We start from the raw sequence: 14,748 nt of genomic DNA, 5'->3' as shown, positions 1-14,748 counted from the left end.
TGCTGACGAGGGCGTCGTTGATCTCCTTGACACTATCCGAGACGCGGATCCGTTCCATCTGCAACACCGCCATGAGGAACCTAATTGGCCGAGTTGGTCAGCAAAACTGTCAAGTGGCTGTCGAACTTGAGTGGGTGCGAGCTCACATCCCAGACGCTTGGCTTGCGGTTATGGACACAATCCTCTCTTGGAGCGGGGTCTCCTCGTCCGCCCCAACTAGATCAAGGAGCTCATCGTTGTTCTCTAGTTGATTTCTCACAAATACCTCAATATCCGTCTTTGTTGCCACAATATCCAGACGCGCAAATGACTTGAACGCCTGCTGAATGTCTTGTGCGTGCGGGCGGCTGGTCACGAAGACACGGACCCGGCTACCCCTCAAATTTGCCAGGTCCTTCAGCGTTGAGAGGAGCATGGACCTATCTCTCTTCTCGCATTCATCGATTCCGTCGACCAGCACGTAAGTTTTGTCGAAGCTTGAGGCGAGCGCCAGGAGAAGGCTTTGCAGTTCCTTTGGGCGAGGCCTTGTTGACTTGTTGCCCCTCGTCAGCTTGCGGTAGAGCTCATCGACCTTGCGATGCAGCCTGTTGCCTCGCAAGGCTAGCTGTCTCGTCAGGCTGGCGACGATGGAGGCGCTCGTATTCGCGTCGGGGTCGTTGTAGTGGCAGTAGGCAAAGGCGACGCCCACTTCTTCGCTTTCGAAATTGACTCTCACTTGCTCAACCGCCACCGAACTACGTCTTGAATCAGCTTACGGCACTCGCCCGGGTGAAGTTGCACGATAAGGGACACCCGCTCACGTCATGACTGTCTTTCCAGCACCGGCTATAAGTGCGATCATGTTAGCGACGAAAAGGGGGGTTCCACATTGACACAACTCACGATCGCCCGGGCACCAGAGAAGAGGATCAACCTGGTCATTCTCCAGCCAACCAGTGAACTCTCCCGACTGTGAGAACCAGGAGCACGTGTTCTCCTGGTGCAAGGAGAATATGTCTTGGTGTTTCTGCTCCATGTCTGTGGTTGACAACCAGTCCAAGATGCGACGGCATTCTTCCCCTAAAATGCCCACGTTGTCAGGAACTGCTCAGCTCACGACAAGGCGATATCATAATCTCGTACCGTCTTGGGCCAGTCGCAGCCACTCAACTGCGCCAGATAGCTTGTCAATGGCTGATTTTGTTGTCTTGGACAGATCGCTTGCTCAGAGATTTAGCGGCAAAACCTAGAAAAGTCGCATTCTCTGGTGGCTCATACAAATGATCTGATTGTAGGGCGAGGATGAAGTAGCTCTTCAGTCGCTCCAACGATTGCAAAATGCTGTTTATCTCTCCCTTGTCGAAGGGCCAAGTCACTACCCGCCCGAGCTTCTTCAGTGCTCCCACCGGGGAGAACTTGGAGGCGAGTGTCTCCAGCGCAATTTGGTACTGTTCCAGCGGCCCTTTCGGTACGCTCAAGGACCGAAGGGAGCTTGGTGTCGTGCTCTCTCGATCGGCTTGGTCCTTGACCAGGAATAGAACGCCGGTAATGCTGCTGATCTCCTTGATGACATTTTCGCGTTCTTTCGGGGCGTTCTTGACCGAGTTTAGATAACCCACCACCTTACCGGCCATTTGCAGGACGGTGAGGATGTTCACCGCTGCGCTAAGAGGTTCCATGGCCGCGGGAGGGCGTTGTTATGCCAGCCGGACTGTCGTAATTATTAGCGGGCGTTGAAGAGAGACGAATATTATTTTTATGGATAATTAGGATGGCTACGAGATGGAGTTTCCGCCAGATTCCCCTTGGGCTGATGGGCGAAGATTCGTCAAACGTGGTAGGGAGGCTTGGTTCAGCTCGTCTGAGTTGGCCATGCAGAAGTCGACTGCTCCTAGCCTATGAAGGCTGCGGCACGCCTCACTATTGTCTGTAAGCACATGCACTCCGCTTATCCAGACCAATCAGTGAACAAAGGGCCTTTGCGCAGGCTGTTTTCTCGCGAAAGAACTTTGTGATCTGTCGTTCCCCTCAGGCTTGGCAAGTCTGCCTGGGATAAGGCAGCACGGTGCTACCTCTCTCCGTTCGATTATGAGCATGAGAAGATCTAGACATGTTGGAATTGCTCGAAAGGGAATGCGTGGATGGGCTAGACACGTCGGCATGCTAGAACGATGTTGGCGATTCCAGTATGTTTGCACTCAACTCGGTGACCAGAGGCTGCCGGCTCGAAAAGCGACGGAGCATGTCCTGGAGCTGCTTAGGCGCTGACACTGTGGAAGCGACATCGAACGAGAGCTCTTGTAGGCGGCCCTCGACATCTACCACACCTTCGACATAGATCTGTAATGTTGTCGCCAACTGTAGCCCAAGACCTACCACGCCAACAACTAGACCAGCCGCTTCCATGTCTTGATGTGAATGATGATGGCGAGACCTGAAATGTCACAACGTGCCCTGGGTGGGGGAGGAGATATTTCCCCCGAGGCTGAGCAGCAGCCCCGTTGACCAATGAGGATGGGGAGCCAATCAGTAGGGATATGTATTTTCAACCCCCTTGATCAAGTCAGCTGGGCTGTCATGTACCGAGCTCTCACAATTCCAAGTGTACATCCGGGTATTCGACGAGTTGGCTAACTAGCTTGTACATGGGCTGCTAAATCACAGCCTCAAACTGACGGATAAATACAGTAAGAAAAAGCCATATTCGAGTCTTACTATGCACCGGGATATCTCGGAAAGAATAAATCCTCCAACCGACCAACCGCAAGGATCATACACCGCTTAGAGCATCTCGCCCCTTCTTGTAACGCCCATCTCCGCTCACCACCCTCAGCTGGAGCCAGGAAAATAATACTTGTCGACCTCATCGGCCTCGTCGTCACTAATAGGTGGCCCTACCCCCTCAATGAGAAGAGACGATTTTGTGTCTCTTTCCGCTCCGTACGCAGCATCAAATCTGGCTCTGGCCTCATTGAGCTTTGACACCCAGAGATTCATCTGAGCCTCAGCGGCGAACTCGAATGAAAAGTATTCTTGCTCCCTTTCCGCATCTGCTGCAAACCACAACACGTCACATGTGTAAGACCCTAAATAAGTCAGTAAAAGCTCCTCTGGGTGGCGGGGATGGGGCATACCGGGGTTTGGGCGGATTATGACGGATTCGATATTGTTGATAAATATACGGCCTTTGAGAAGCAGTTTTGTCTGCTTGTCGTTGTGCAGCCGTCTGCTTCTCCAGAACTGAAAGCTTCTCTGTTTTTGTTGGAGGTCCAGCTCCTTGCATATCAGGAGGATGTTCCTGAAGAGGTATGCACGGTACTACTACAGTCAGCACTCGAAGGTGACCGCGTGTCGAGAGATAACTTACAGATCCTCTGATTTTATCATTCGTAATGATTACAGAGCCATACAATAGCAACGTGCCGAATCGGGTAGGGTTGAGGTTTTTCCAGTCCTCAACACAATATTTTAGTTCTGTAAACGCCTCACTGGTTTCTTCAGATCTGACCCTATCGTTGACAATGTTCATTGCTTGTCTAAGTTTTGCTCGTGCCAACTTCAGGTCAGGCTCTGGGGAGATCGACATGCTCTCTATCCTGCTCAAGTCCTTCGCATGGTCAGTAGTAATCTTGCATTTAAACGTCTTCGACTGTTCACTCACCTTGAGAAATGAACTGTATTTAGAGAGACGTTGAGCTGGAAGTGGTAATATTCTCAAACATCTTGTCAGCGTCATGCTCAGCGGGTTCCCGGCAGAATTGTTCTCTTGGCCAATGCATGATCTGATCTTGGCCCTCGCTTTCTGTTCATTCGCAATAAATTCGCTCTCCTCGGATATACCGAAGACATAGCAATGGAACACCGCTGTCCACCTTTGCTTGCGAAAAGGTAGAAACAAGTTCTGCTCCATCATGACCAGTAAGCCTATGTGCATACTGGCCAGTTGTCGAGAATTTCCAAAGATTTCGATCATGTCGTTCCGAGACAGCGTGCCATCGACCTCTACAGAGGTTTGAATCTCTACAAGCTCTTGCAGCTGACGGACGAAAACATTCTGATCGGCTAGGAATTCTTCGAGTAAGAGGCGCGCCTGCTCCTCAGTTGGATCGCCATTGAGTCTGATTGGGTTAAGATCCTCCAGCTGGGCATCAACAGGACTCAAAACACCACTGGCTGTAAGCTCTTCAATGATGAACGATACAATAGTGATGACCTTTTCCCAGTTAGCAACAAGGAGCAGCGCTGATAGGGAAAGAGCCTAACCTTTGAAAACCCGTAATTATCGGTTCTCGTCAGTTCGGACATTGCAAAGAGATTGTCCACACACATTTTCAAATCATTGCGGCAGTATTCGAGAAACTGGAAGATGGCGTCTTTGGCAGCACCGAGTCCATCAGGGGAACGCATTGTTGGATCCACGATAATATCGATCTGGGGATCTAAGGCTTGTACGAGCTTCAAGAGGGGCATTTCTTTGGAAAGCACGGCCCGGAGCTGATGAAACACGGTATCGGGACTGAGAATTTGTCCGAAATACTGGTTCATTTCGGGGAGCTGAAGCATTTTTAACTTGATTTCGATGCACTCGTGTAGGAGGCCTCGCTCTGTCTTCTTGGCTTGTGGCATGGCAGTTGGAACCTGGGCGCCAGCGCCAAAGTCGTAGTTCTCGGCGTTGGTGATATCTTCCTGATACACTGGAAGTGCAATGACGGACATAATGGAGATGTCGCCTAGGCTGAGACTAGAGAAGACGGACCAGATGTTGGATGGTGCGATTGAACTGCGAAACGAAAAGTCCATTGTGTCTCGTTGCGCTCGGCGATAGACGCGCGATGATTCGAGATCATCCTCAAAGTCAAACTTGGACAAGTCCAGATCAGATCCTTGGCTCGTGGGTTGTGTTGATGTGTCGGTGAGATTGCTCTGTGTTTCGACAGAGTTGCTAGACTGTGGTCCAGTGCCTGAGACAGACATGAGGCTCATCCGCTTTGAGACAATTGTCTGCACGTCTAGAGCATCTTCCAAGTTCATGAGTCGTCGGGAAAGTGCATGATTGCTTTCAAGGAGAGCATTGATGTTAACGGAGAGTTGCTCCTGATGCTGAGTCGCCATCCGATCGGAATCACTAGGAGCAAGTCAGCACGGCTCATACCTAAAGTCCAGAACTCGGGTACCTCTGCAAGATCATGAGTATCAATGATATGGAACTTTTGAAGCTTTGAACTCTGGTGAGAATCGGGGTGAATGTGCTCTCTTTGCGCGCCCATAGCAGCCGAGCCCGGAGCGGCAAACGCTGATCACTTCCCTCACGAGGTGGCAGCGTCCGAACAACAGCCTCGAGCTCTGAAAATAAAAGAACCCCATCTGTGAGTATGGTGACGACTTGGTGTACTGCGATAAAAGAAGCGTGACGCGCCTGAACAGCGCCGAGGTTCTGTGTCAGGTTCTGGAGCCCAGCTAGAATCACCTGAGTGCTCTGAACCTCTGAATACACATGGGCCGTGATCTGAGGCGTCTCCTTGGCGGCAGAGACATATGGGGCCAGAAACTTGGCGATTTGGCCCGTGGCAGACAGCAGCCCGGCTATTGAGGCCGCGATACTGAGAGGATCGGCCATTAGGGGAGATACGTGTTGAGGATGAAGAGCTGAAAATGAGAGGCAGCCTGATTGAGGCTGTGACTTAAAGCGCGCTTCAGTCGTTGGCCCAGCCAATCAGAATATTATGTAAGCGCAGCTCTCAGAACCATGACAATGCAGTAGGTATACGAAAAACACTGTTAGTTAATTAATTGGATTTTGACGAGTGTTTCTTAGGTAGGGAGTAAAGTTAATCCAATTTAATAAAATCACTGGTTTGAGCTTGGGGCATTGGAATGCCTGGCTAACTCTGAATCTACTACCCGCTGCGCTATTCATATGACTTGCAAGAGCCTACTCCGACTCAGATTCTGTATCTGACAGTAGTTGGTGGGCAGGCAAGCCATTCACCGATGATGCCATAGCCTCCGATGATGAATACACTAATTCGTCTCCGTCTCCGTAGGGTATCCCATCATAGATCAAGTCGAGCTCTTCATTTGCTGCAGCATCAAAATCATCTCGATTGACTTCAAGCGCAGCATCGAGCAAACCATGGAGCTCCTCAAGAATATCATGTTTGAGAGACCTCGAGGCAAGTCTCACAATCCTGATAGAGAGTTGTGCGGGCGTAAGCGAATAATCCACCACAAGAACGTTATCAGCTAGACTTGAGCTCTCCCCAAGAATTCCAGACAAGGCAAAGACTCTATCCCGCGAGTCCGAACATTTCATGAGCCTAAAGCGCCGGAACAGTTCATGCAAATCTGGGCGCATGCCTTGCTGCTCACGAAACCTGTGATGGCGCCTCTCATTGACGAGTGTGACTGCGGAACCAATCTCGCGGCTACCATGTGCGTACACCTCGGGGAACAGGTGATTTGCACGGTCCCAATGGATGAGAACAGAACCAGAGGCAAAGATGAGATCCCGAGCCAGCACGAACTCCTGAACGATCCACATTCTTGACCAATAGTCGGACTCGAGCAGGGGAATCAATTGCTCTGAAAATTCCGACTTCCGAAAGCGACCGGTGTATGGCCTGTGTACTGTCCGCAACTTGGCTAGGTCTGCGGTAGCGAGGAGATGAAGAGCTTTCTCACAGCTCGGACCTAACCAAACAAGTACGAATACGGCGCCTTTGTATATGCGGCTCATCATGCGAACTTGGTGATTTCGTTCCGAGACTTCGTTTTGGTTGATGCAAATGGCATCAATCCAGAAGTACTTCCAACATCCAGGTGATTGATGGAAACGTTTGGGTTCATCAGCGTTGAACTCGGAGGATATGGCTTCTAGGGAGTTTTTCGTAATAGCCTGCGCCCCAGTTGCGGTTTTCATGTGGTTTGAAATGCTCTTTAGTGCTGAGTAAAGGTTGTGACGTATGAAAAATGCGTGTCCATTCAAGGTGATCTCGTGCTGAATAGACGGCGATCCCCACACGTACGAGAGTGCGATGAATTGTGGGCAGCTTGAAAGATCAAAGACGGACAGATTGCATGCTATCTTGCCGTCTGAATCTTCGGAGATGGAGAGTAGCCTTATTTGCCGTTTTGAATGGTCGAGAGGAGGGTGTGATGAATTTACTTGTGAGGCTGTCATTTCAATGCTGGCCCATGGAAGACGGAATGGTCGTGATTTTTTGGGGGGCTTGATAGAGATGGAGCCAGAGTCAGTGGTCAAGTAAACATCGAGTTGTGTGATAAACGGGAGGCTGGTTATGCCATCGACTGTACATATATTGTGAGAATGAGGGAATTGACCGACGAGGTGCACTCGAGGTAGACACGTCAACGGTCCCGTGAGTGGCTTGCCAATGTGCATATGAGCTTCATTGGGCCGGAACATTCCACCCCTACGCAGCTCACCACGTACATGATCCAAATTCTTGGCGTTCGATATAGGTCCACTAGATACCGAACACCTCCTCCTTATGCGCCTTGATCCACGCAGAAAGCTTGATCGGATCTCTCCCCGTGTACTTTTTGATGTTTGCCGAAGCTTCCTTGTACCGATCCGCCGGATATCTTGCCTTGTCGTCCCCAAGGAAGTATTCAGCAAGAGCATGAGCAACAATACCAGGAAGGTTCTCCTTCTTTGTGGCGATAAACTCCTTTTCGCTTATCTCTGTGATGGTCAAGTCACGACCCGTTGCCTCTGCAACAATCTCCCAAGCTTCTTTCTGCGTGAGTAGGTCTGGACCGCACAAGGGTACAATCTCAGACTCTGCCTCATGCTCAACCAGCTTCACACCGCAAACAGATCCAATGTCCTCTGGTGCGATATAATCACTGACTGCCCCTAGATTCAGTAGTTTGACTTCTCCTTTCTTGAATCCATCGGCCTCTCCCTTCAAGTTGCTGTTGAAATACATAGGTCGAATAAGGGTGTGTGCTAGTCCGCTTTCAGCCAGAGCAACTTCAACCTTGGCGTGGGCCGCGGGAATAAAATCGGAGCTGTTCAAGGCAGCTTTCGCGTTCGGGTGTCGGTACAACGTGTATGAAGATAGCAGAACGACATGGGATATGCCAGCCTTCTTCATAGCGTCGAGAGTCGCACGCAGGCCATCTTGCACCCCATGGACGATATACGTAAACGCAGCGGTTGCGCCTGATTCAGAAACGGCGTCTTGGACAGACTTTGGATCCGACAAGTCTGCCTTGACTCGCTTGAAGCCGCGCTCTTGTTCGATCTCGGGCGTGAGGCCGGGGATGGCCTTGTTGGTGTCTCGCATAGCGAGAAATACAGTGGCCCCTCTTTTCTGGGCTTCAAATGCTGCAGCCCGGGCGACAGCGCCAGATGCGCCAAAGATGATGACTCGTGGAGACATGATTGCTGATGTTGAGATAGATAGCAAAGTCTTAGCGGATGCTTCTGAGTATAAGAAATCTGCGACATATATATACGATAGGCACCTTGCTACATACATATCTTGTCTGGTTTGAATGATAGTCGGCTTTGTTGAGCTCGCTATTGGAAATCCGTTATATCCGTAAAGTCCGCAAAGTCCAGTGCGTAGATAGGCGGAGTGGTGACGTTGTGGATGCGAGTTGCTGCAGTCTCGGATGGCACAATGAAAAGAAAATTAGGCGAGATGTATTTTGGTTAGCGCGCCTTTGACATTTCTCTCCAAACTATATCAGCTTATACCCAGAGGTGGCCGAGCTTCCTCCCGGAGTTGCGTAGGTAGGTAGGATTGTAGGACGCATTACTTGTACGGTCTTTTTGAATAGAAGACTTAGTATTTGACTTGTGATTGGCCATGTTGTATAGAGGCTATGGCATTGGAGATGGAGTTGACGGAAATGTCGAGACTAGGATAGAGAGAAATCAGATGCTTGAGGCTGGCTTCGGATACGATAGGTCCCTACTGTACATATTTAGGGAGGAGGGGCGGGTACTGTCCGCCGAAGACCTAAGCCAGCTGGAGGGATAGCCGGAATTTATGGTGGCCTGGCCTGAGCTGCGAAGCCAGATTCACGAGAGACGTCGCTTAACCCAGACAGAGAGAGAAGCTGCCCTTCTGCTGTTGCAGAAGTTTAAGCAGGCCACTGTGTTAACATCGGGTCATGATGTTATAATGTGTTGAAGATCTGCTCTTTATTATAGCTGCAGCCCAGCCCTTGATGGGTTAACTGAGCCCGAAGATCGAGAGAAGCCTCCGGTCGGGGCATAGGTGTAACCCCGCCTACGGACCGATTATCACGATTCGACGACTCATAGTACGAACCTATACTTAAGGATCTCACCCTGAACGACCGAGAGAACTTCAACCAGACACAAATCTTCATACATGGCCTCTTACTACCACCAACACACCAACGACGGCTAGCACTAAGTCGCGGGGACCCAGTTGCTGATGGCAACTACACCTCTGGAGGACCCTATTCCCGGTAACCAAGTTAAGGATGAGGCATACAACCCCGTCCCGGAAGACCAGAGCTATTTGATGCACGGCTTAGAGACATCGGGAGAAGATGGTCGCGGCGTTATGCAGCACAAGGTTCCATCACCGTTATTATGTTGAAGACTCCACCGTGCCCAACATTTTTCCCCTATGTATAAGAACAGAGCGAAATCACCGATGAAACAAAAATCCAAGTCTCAATTCTTTTTTCTCCATCAACGTTAACCACCTCTTCCTTCTCTAACCATGGCAGACAGGTCCAGAAACCATCGAATGGCACTACGCACCTCGACAAGATGGAAAACTTTGTCCTTTGCGCGACTACCGACAGAAATTCGCTTCATGATTTTAGAGGCGATCATACAGCAGAGACATCCCGGATGGGCTTCTTTCGCATCAGTCTGCAAAGAGTGGCAGTTCTTCATCGAGAAGCGAAACTTTTGTCGGCTCAAGCTAAGCGTGTCATGCCTAGGTGATTTCCAACGTCTAGTCGTTCGGACAAGGGACCTCGTTCAGCATATTCTGCTCGATGTCGAGCTGCCAGCATATTTTTGCGTGCATTGCAGAAGTGAACGGCCTGGCGACAGAAGACGAAACGCCGGCTCCTTGATTACCGACGGAATCAAGAGGCTTTTCTGGATCCTCAACACCTGGAAGACGACCAAGGGCTTGACGTTGGAACTCGGCGCTCATTCCCCTAGCGACTCTAACCACTGGTTTAGGAATTATTGCGCCTCTGATGAGCAAGACTCTACTGCTGCGCAAAAGACCGACTACAGTTTTCACGATCCGTGTCACGGTTGGTCCCGTGGCCAGCAGGTCCGGTCTCCTCCCGAGTCAGATATATGGCGGTTCTTTAACAAGCCCGAGCTCTCGATACCCATCAGAAAAGGGCCTCCTGAAGTTGAGAGTGTCACATGTCTCTTAATACGTCGAGAAATGCGCCGTTCACTTCCCTCCTCATCACTTGGTCTCGTGCTATCCAAGCTTCCCTGTCTGGAACGCCTGATCATTGAACCATGGCGGGCATGGGATATTAGGTCGAGGATGATAAATGATAAGCGTGCGTTTCTACGCGAGCCCTTGTTTCATGCATTCAATGACTGACGTCTGGGTTATAGATATGATGCACGTGATAACGAAACGCTTCCCCCAAAGCCTCAAGACTATCTCGATTTTTGAAGATTTCAGCGACCATCTTACTACGGCAATGCTCAATCACTATGCCAGAAAGCCCTGGCTCCCCACAGTGGAAGCTTATCGCATCACAGATCCTCAACTTGCCGCCACCTTTTCTACCAAGAGCCGCGACCTTGGGCACATGTCTGTCGCATACATGATCGACGCCAAGGATTTCTTTCAAGGCGCCAATCCAATCTCGGTCTGGGGAAATCTGCAGTCTCTGGCTCTGACATCAAGACTCTTACGACCTTCAGTAAGCCGACAAGATATTGATTCCTTGCTGTATAAAGCCGGTACTGTTGCGTTGAGGATGCCCAAGCTGCATACGTTGGTGATTTGGTATGGCATGAAGGGAAGTGCCTGCGCATTCATATTCCGTGTGAACGGAGAGGGTGCACACCTCACATGGCGCAGTACGTGGGAGATGGAGCTGAGCTCACGTGTGGTAGAGGTGTGGCAGCGCGTCACCTCACAGAGACACTCACGTGCACTCCGGGTTGATAACCAGGAGATTCATGGGCTCATACAGTCCCATGGTGATGCCATCCACCATTTGGATCTGCCCTGCCAAGTGGTTTCTCCTGCATCCCTCCCACAAATCCGAAGGGAGGGAAAGTTTGGTGTTGTAGCTTCATCTGCTAGATAGGTGCTTGTAGCACCACAATTGACAAACAATTATGAAAAATTGAACAAGAAATTCCTCAGCCTTAGGCCTCTTTCTACATTCTTAGACTGTAATTTAATAAAATTGTACAGAGATAGTGATGAGGATCTACTGAGGATGACGAGTGTTTCGACGGAGTAGTGGCATGCTAGATATCCACCCTCTTGTCGTCTGTTTTGTCTTGCATCATAGATACGTGGGTCTCGCCGACGTCAATACGCGTGAAATGCGTTTCTCGGTTTTTAATCGATAGTGGGGATGATTACGCGGTTATTGACCCGGAAACAAAGACCAAATTCCCGGGGCTGAATAATAAGCCCCATTTCTCATTCCTGTGCGTCCCAAGTCGGTGAGTGAGCATAACAGAATCGTCATGGTCCATACAAAGTCAGCCTCAGATTGAAACCAGCAAGTTAGCGGATGAAACGTCCCCCGTCGGTTAACAACTTCTTTAATTGCGATTTGCTTTTATGCATGGTTCGTCTTTGCAAGGGCATGGTTTGTGGGGCGTCACACGTCAAGGAGATTGAGGGTGAGTGAGCCCTTGAACCGTGGGGGAAGAAGCGAAGCGAACGATACGTGGAGGAACTTTATTAGTTAGATAAAGAGATAATGATAGGGGGAATGGGAGAAAATGGCGGCGTCTGCCAGCCAAAACGATCTGGGCGGCGCGGCTTCTGCGGAGGGAGAACAAGGCTAAATCCCTCACACATCCACTAAGGACCCAATGTTTCCAATTAAGGGCCCCCGGGTTGAATTCAGGGGTAATAATTTAGCGGCCGCCTCCATCGTGACATGACCCTTTAAATTGCCCCTCCTGTTTTTTTGCCAGCTTCCCCTGCTGAGGAAAAAAAAACTGTTCATTCTCCTACCAACATTTCTCTCTCCTAATGGGTTCTCTCGTCGCCGAGGCTCCCAGGTATAACGACTGCTCTACTTTGAGTGCGAGCCAAGATGAAGACGACTCGCCCGACGAACGCTCGCCGCGTCTCCTCGACCAGGAGGCCTCCGGCGGTCACCATCAAGTCTCAGGGGTAGGCTTTAGCCTGCGAGGTGCGAGACCCCCGGGTTTGCCGAAGTGAAGGAGATCGCGTGTACTGATGAAGCAGCTGGTGAAAAGACACGATAAAGCGAGCACTGCGTGCATCGTCGCGATTTGGAGATGGATTTCGCTATCAGCAGCTTTCAAGCTCGAATCTCACCGACTTGGAGACTCAACCCTTGGAATGGAATGGATTCGACCACGGTAGCAGTAACGACGCCAATCTGGGCTTTTTTGGTCAGATTCGAGCGACTCTGGTCGCATCAAAGCTCAACTGGCTTCTCATTTTCGTGCCCATCGGCCTAGCGGCTCATTCTTATGAAGTCTCACCGCTGGTTACCTTCATCACCAACGCCATCGCCATTATTCCGTTATCTGTCATGTTGACGGACGCTACTGAACGGATAGCGATCGAGGCGGGAGACACTATCGGAGCGCTTTTGAACATTACCCTCGGCAATCTTGTCGAGTTGATTATTTTGTGAGTTTTTCTGATGTGGTTTTCACTGGAATGTTTTTGCTGACTCGTTACCAGAGTGTAAGGAATGCCGAGAACCGCTTTGAAGTCGAGTATTGACTCTTTTAGGGTTGCACTGGTGAATGACCATATTCGCATCGTTCAAGCATCCATTCTAGGCAGTGTGCTCGTGAATCTCCTCTTGATTCTCGGCTCTGCTCTTTTGGCTAGTAGCATGTCCAGCCATGACCCTCAATGCAGCGTGGAAGAATCAGAGCTCCTGGCGTGCCTGCTCTTCATTTCGGTTTTTGTTATTTTGGTGCCTGTGAGTTCTTCACTCATTTCGAGGTGTACATGCTGACTTTGATAGACGGCTTTTGACTACACGTTTCATATGAAGGGCAAAAGGAGTGAGGCCGCTCTCAGCATGAGCCGTGCTACTTCGCTAGTCGTGCTCGTTATTTACGTCATATACTTTGCATACGAGATGAGGCCCAAGGTAGTGGAAACACTGCCTATTCCGCTGCAGAATCTTCAACCAGGCAACACCCGACATCGTCGTGGGCAAGCGTCACAGTCCCAGACCAACGCTGGATCTCGAAGTATCCGCTTCGCAGATCAAAACGCTCAAAGCCGTGCGAGAAGCACGACTCTTGATAGGAGTGGGAGAGTGAATCCGGAGATTGTCGAGGAGGAACCTGGGAATAGAGATCCCGCACGACCTGATTCTCGACTCGGCTCTTCCTATCAGCAAGGGTTCCGGGCGAGGGGACATTCACGCACGCGCTCACTAAGCGCCAGCCAAGGATATCACAGCCGAGAGTCTTCGTTAAACGACGGAACCATCGCAAGTCAGTTCTTGCCGGAACATCCCCACGAAGTTTCTGCTCTTCAACCCTCTCGACCAACAAACTCAAGCGGAACATTCGCATCGGTAACGGTGCTGGTCCTCACATCAGCCCTCATGTCGATGAACGCCGAATTCCTCGTCAAAGAGATCGACGACGTAACCCACGAAGGCGGTCTCTCAGAGGGAATGATCGGCCTCATCATCCTCCCGGTAGTTGGAAACATTGCCGAGTACGTGACGGTCGTGACGGTGGCGACCAAGAACAAGCTGGACCTAGCCATCTCAGTTGCTGTGGGCTCAGCAATCCAAATCGCCCTGTGTGTGGCACCCCTGACGGTCCTGATAGCCTGGATGCTGCACCGGGACCTCGAGATGGCCTTCAACGTGTTTGAGACGACGACGTTGGTGGGCACGGGGTTGTTGATCAACCTGCTTATTCTAAGTCGTACTAGTACGAGTGTTAGGGCCGTTGGGCTGAAAGGAGCCCTGATGTATGCCTGTTATGTGATTATTGGGTAAGTCTGCTCTTGATTATAGACAGCAAGTTGCTAACGTGGGATAGATTGGGCGCCTATTATGAGCCGTCATCTGAGAAATAACGAGTCAAGCCTGGATGCAACATAGAATACTTATTACTATCAACATAGAATAGACCTAATAATTCAACGAAACCTTTAGATTGTTCTTATGAGTTGCTCGATCCTGATGATATTCCGCGAGGCACGTGACTCGACATTCTTGGGTGCATATTGGGCGTCTTTCTCAGCTTGGGCTCAGTTCTTGATCATCTTACACTTGGCCAAGAGCAACTTCCTTTAAAGTTTGCATATTCAATCGATATACATTTCAAAATGGATTGGTCTTGGGTCCACTCATGCAAGTTCTGCCAGGCAATGTAAATACAAGTTCCTGAGCACTATGAACCGGACGGCGACCAATCCATCTCCCTCGACCTGACGTTCGACGATATCGTCCACGGCGCAGAAAACGGCAGCACATTCTACGCCATTCTGAAAGACCCCATGGAGCGGTATCCGGAGCCCTTTGACCACTCGGCGCCTATCGAGGTCTCATTGTGCTCTGGCCCAG

At 50.3% G+C, this 14,748-nt stretch overlaps 4 protein-coding genes across 4 annotated transcripts; 2 read left to right on the top strand and 2 right to left on the bottom strand.

The window, feature by feature from the left end:
- Positions 1-3,049: 3,049 nt before the first annotated feature.
- On the bottom strand, positions 3,050-5,596 carry NECHADRAFT_54114 (uncharacterized protein; the record flags this gene model as incomplete). The annotated part of the gene is made up of 5 exons (XM_003047239.1): positions 3,050-3,575; positions 3,630-4,192; positions 4,243-4,338; positions 4,465-5,104; positions 5,154-5,596. The coding sequence occupies 5 exons, from the start codon at positions 5,594-5,596 to the stop codon at positions 3,050-3,052; spliced, it is 2,268 nt and encodes a 755-aa protein (XP_003047285.1).
- A 1,634-nt stretch (positions 5,597-7,230) lies between these two features.
- NECHADRAFT_64746 (uncharacterized protein) lies at positions 7,231-8,393 on the bottom strand. The gene is made up of 2 exons (XM_003047238.1): positions 7,983-8,393; positions 7,231-7,901 (listed from the first exon to the last, which is right to left on the bottom strand). The coding sequence occupies exons 1-2, from the start codon at positions 8,385-8,387 to the stop codon at positions 7,467-7,469; spliced, it is 840 nt and encodes a 279-aa protein (XP_003047284.1). The 5' UTR covers positions 8,388-8,393; the 3' UTR covers positions 7,231-7,466.
- Positions 8,394-9,770: 1,377 nt separating this feature from the next.
- On the top strand, positions 9,771-11,256 carry NECHADRAFT_25554 (uncharacterized protein; the record flags this gene model as incomplete). The annotated part of the gene is made up of 3 exons (XM_003047414.1): positions 9,771-10,180; positions 10,244-10,315; positions 10,545-11,256. Coding segments are annotated over 3 exons (1,194 nt in total), but the record flags the coding sequence as incomplete, so codon positions are not given.
- A 1,179-nt stretch (positions 11,257-12,435) lies between these two features.
- NECHADRAFT_53916 (uncharacterized protein) lies at positions 12,436-14,258 on the top strand (the record flags this gene model as incomplete). The annotated part of the gene is made up of 4 exons (XM_003047413.1): positions 12,436-12,833; positions 12,939-13,134; positions 13,180-14,174; positions 14,222-14,258. Coding segments are annotated over 4 exons (1,626 nt in total), but the record flags the coding sequence as incomplete, so codon positions are not given.
- Between the last annotated feature and the right edge of the window lie 490 nt (positions 14,259-14,748).

This window comes from Fusarium vanettenii (genome assembly GCF_000151355.1).
Source record: "Fusarium vanettenii 77-13-4 chromosome 12 genomic scaffold NECHAsca_15_chr12_5_0, whole genome shotgun sequence".
Classification (NCBI taxonomy): Eukaryota; Fungi; Ascomycota; class Sordariomycetes; order Hypocreales; family Nectriaceae; genus Fusarium; species Fusarium vanettenii.
Note: the sequence above shows the minus strand (reverse complement) of the source record. Positions and strands in the feature narration are given on the sequence as shown.

Coding starts and splice junctions, on each gene's coding strand:
- NECHADRAFT_64746 (XM_003047238.1), bottom strand. CDS start 8,387: ATGTCTCCACGAGTCATCATCTTTGGCGCATCTGGCGCTGTCGCCCGG. Junction 7,902..7,982: donor TTCCCGCGGCCCACGCCAAG/GTTGAAGTTGCT, acceptor TTGAAGGGAGAG/GCCGATGGATTCAAGAAAGG.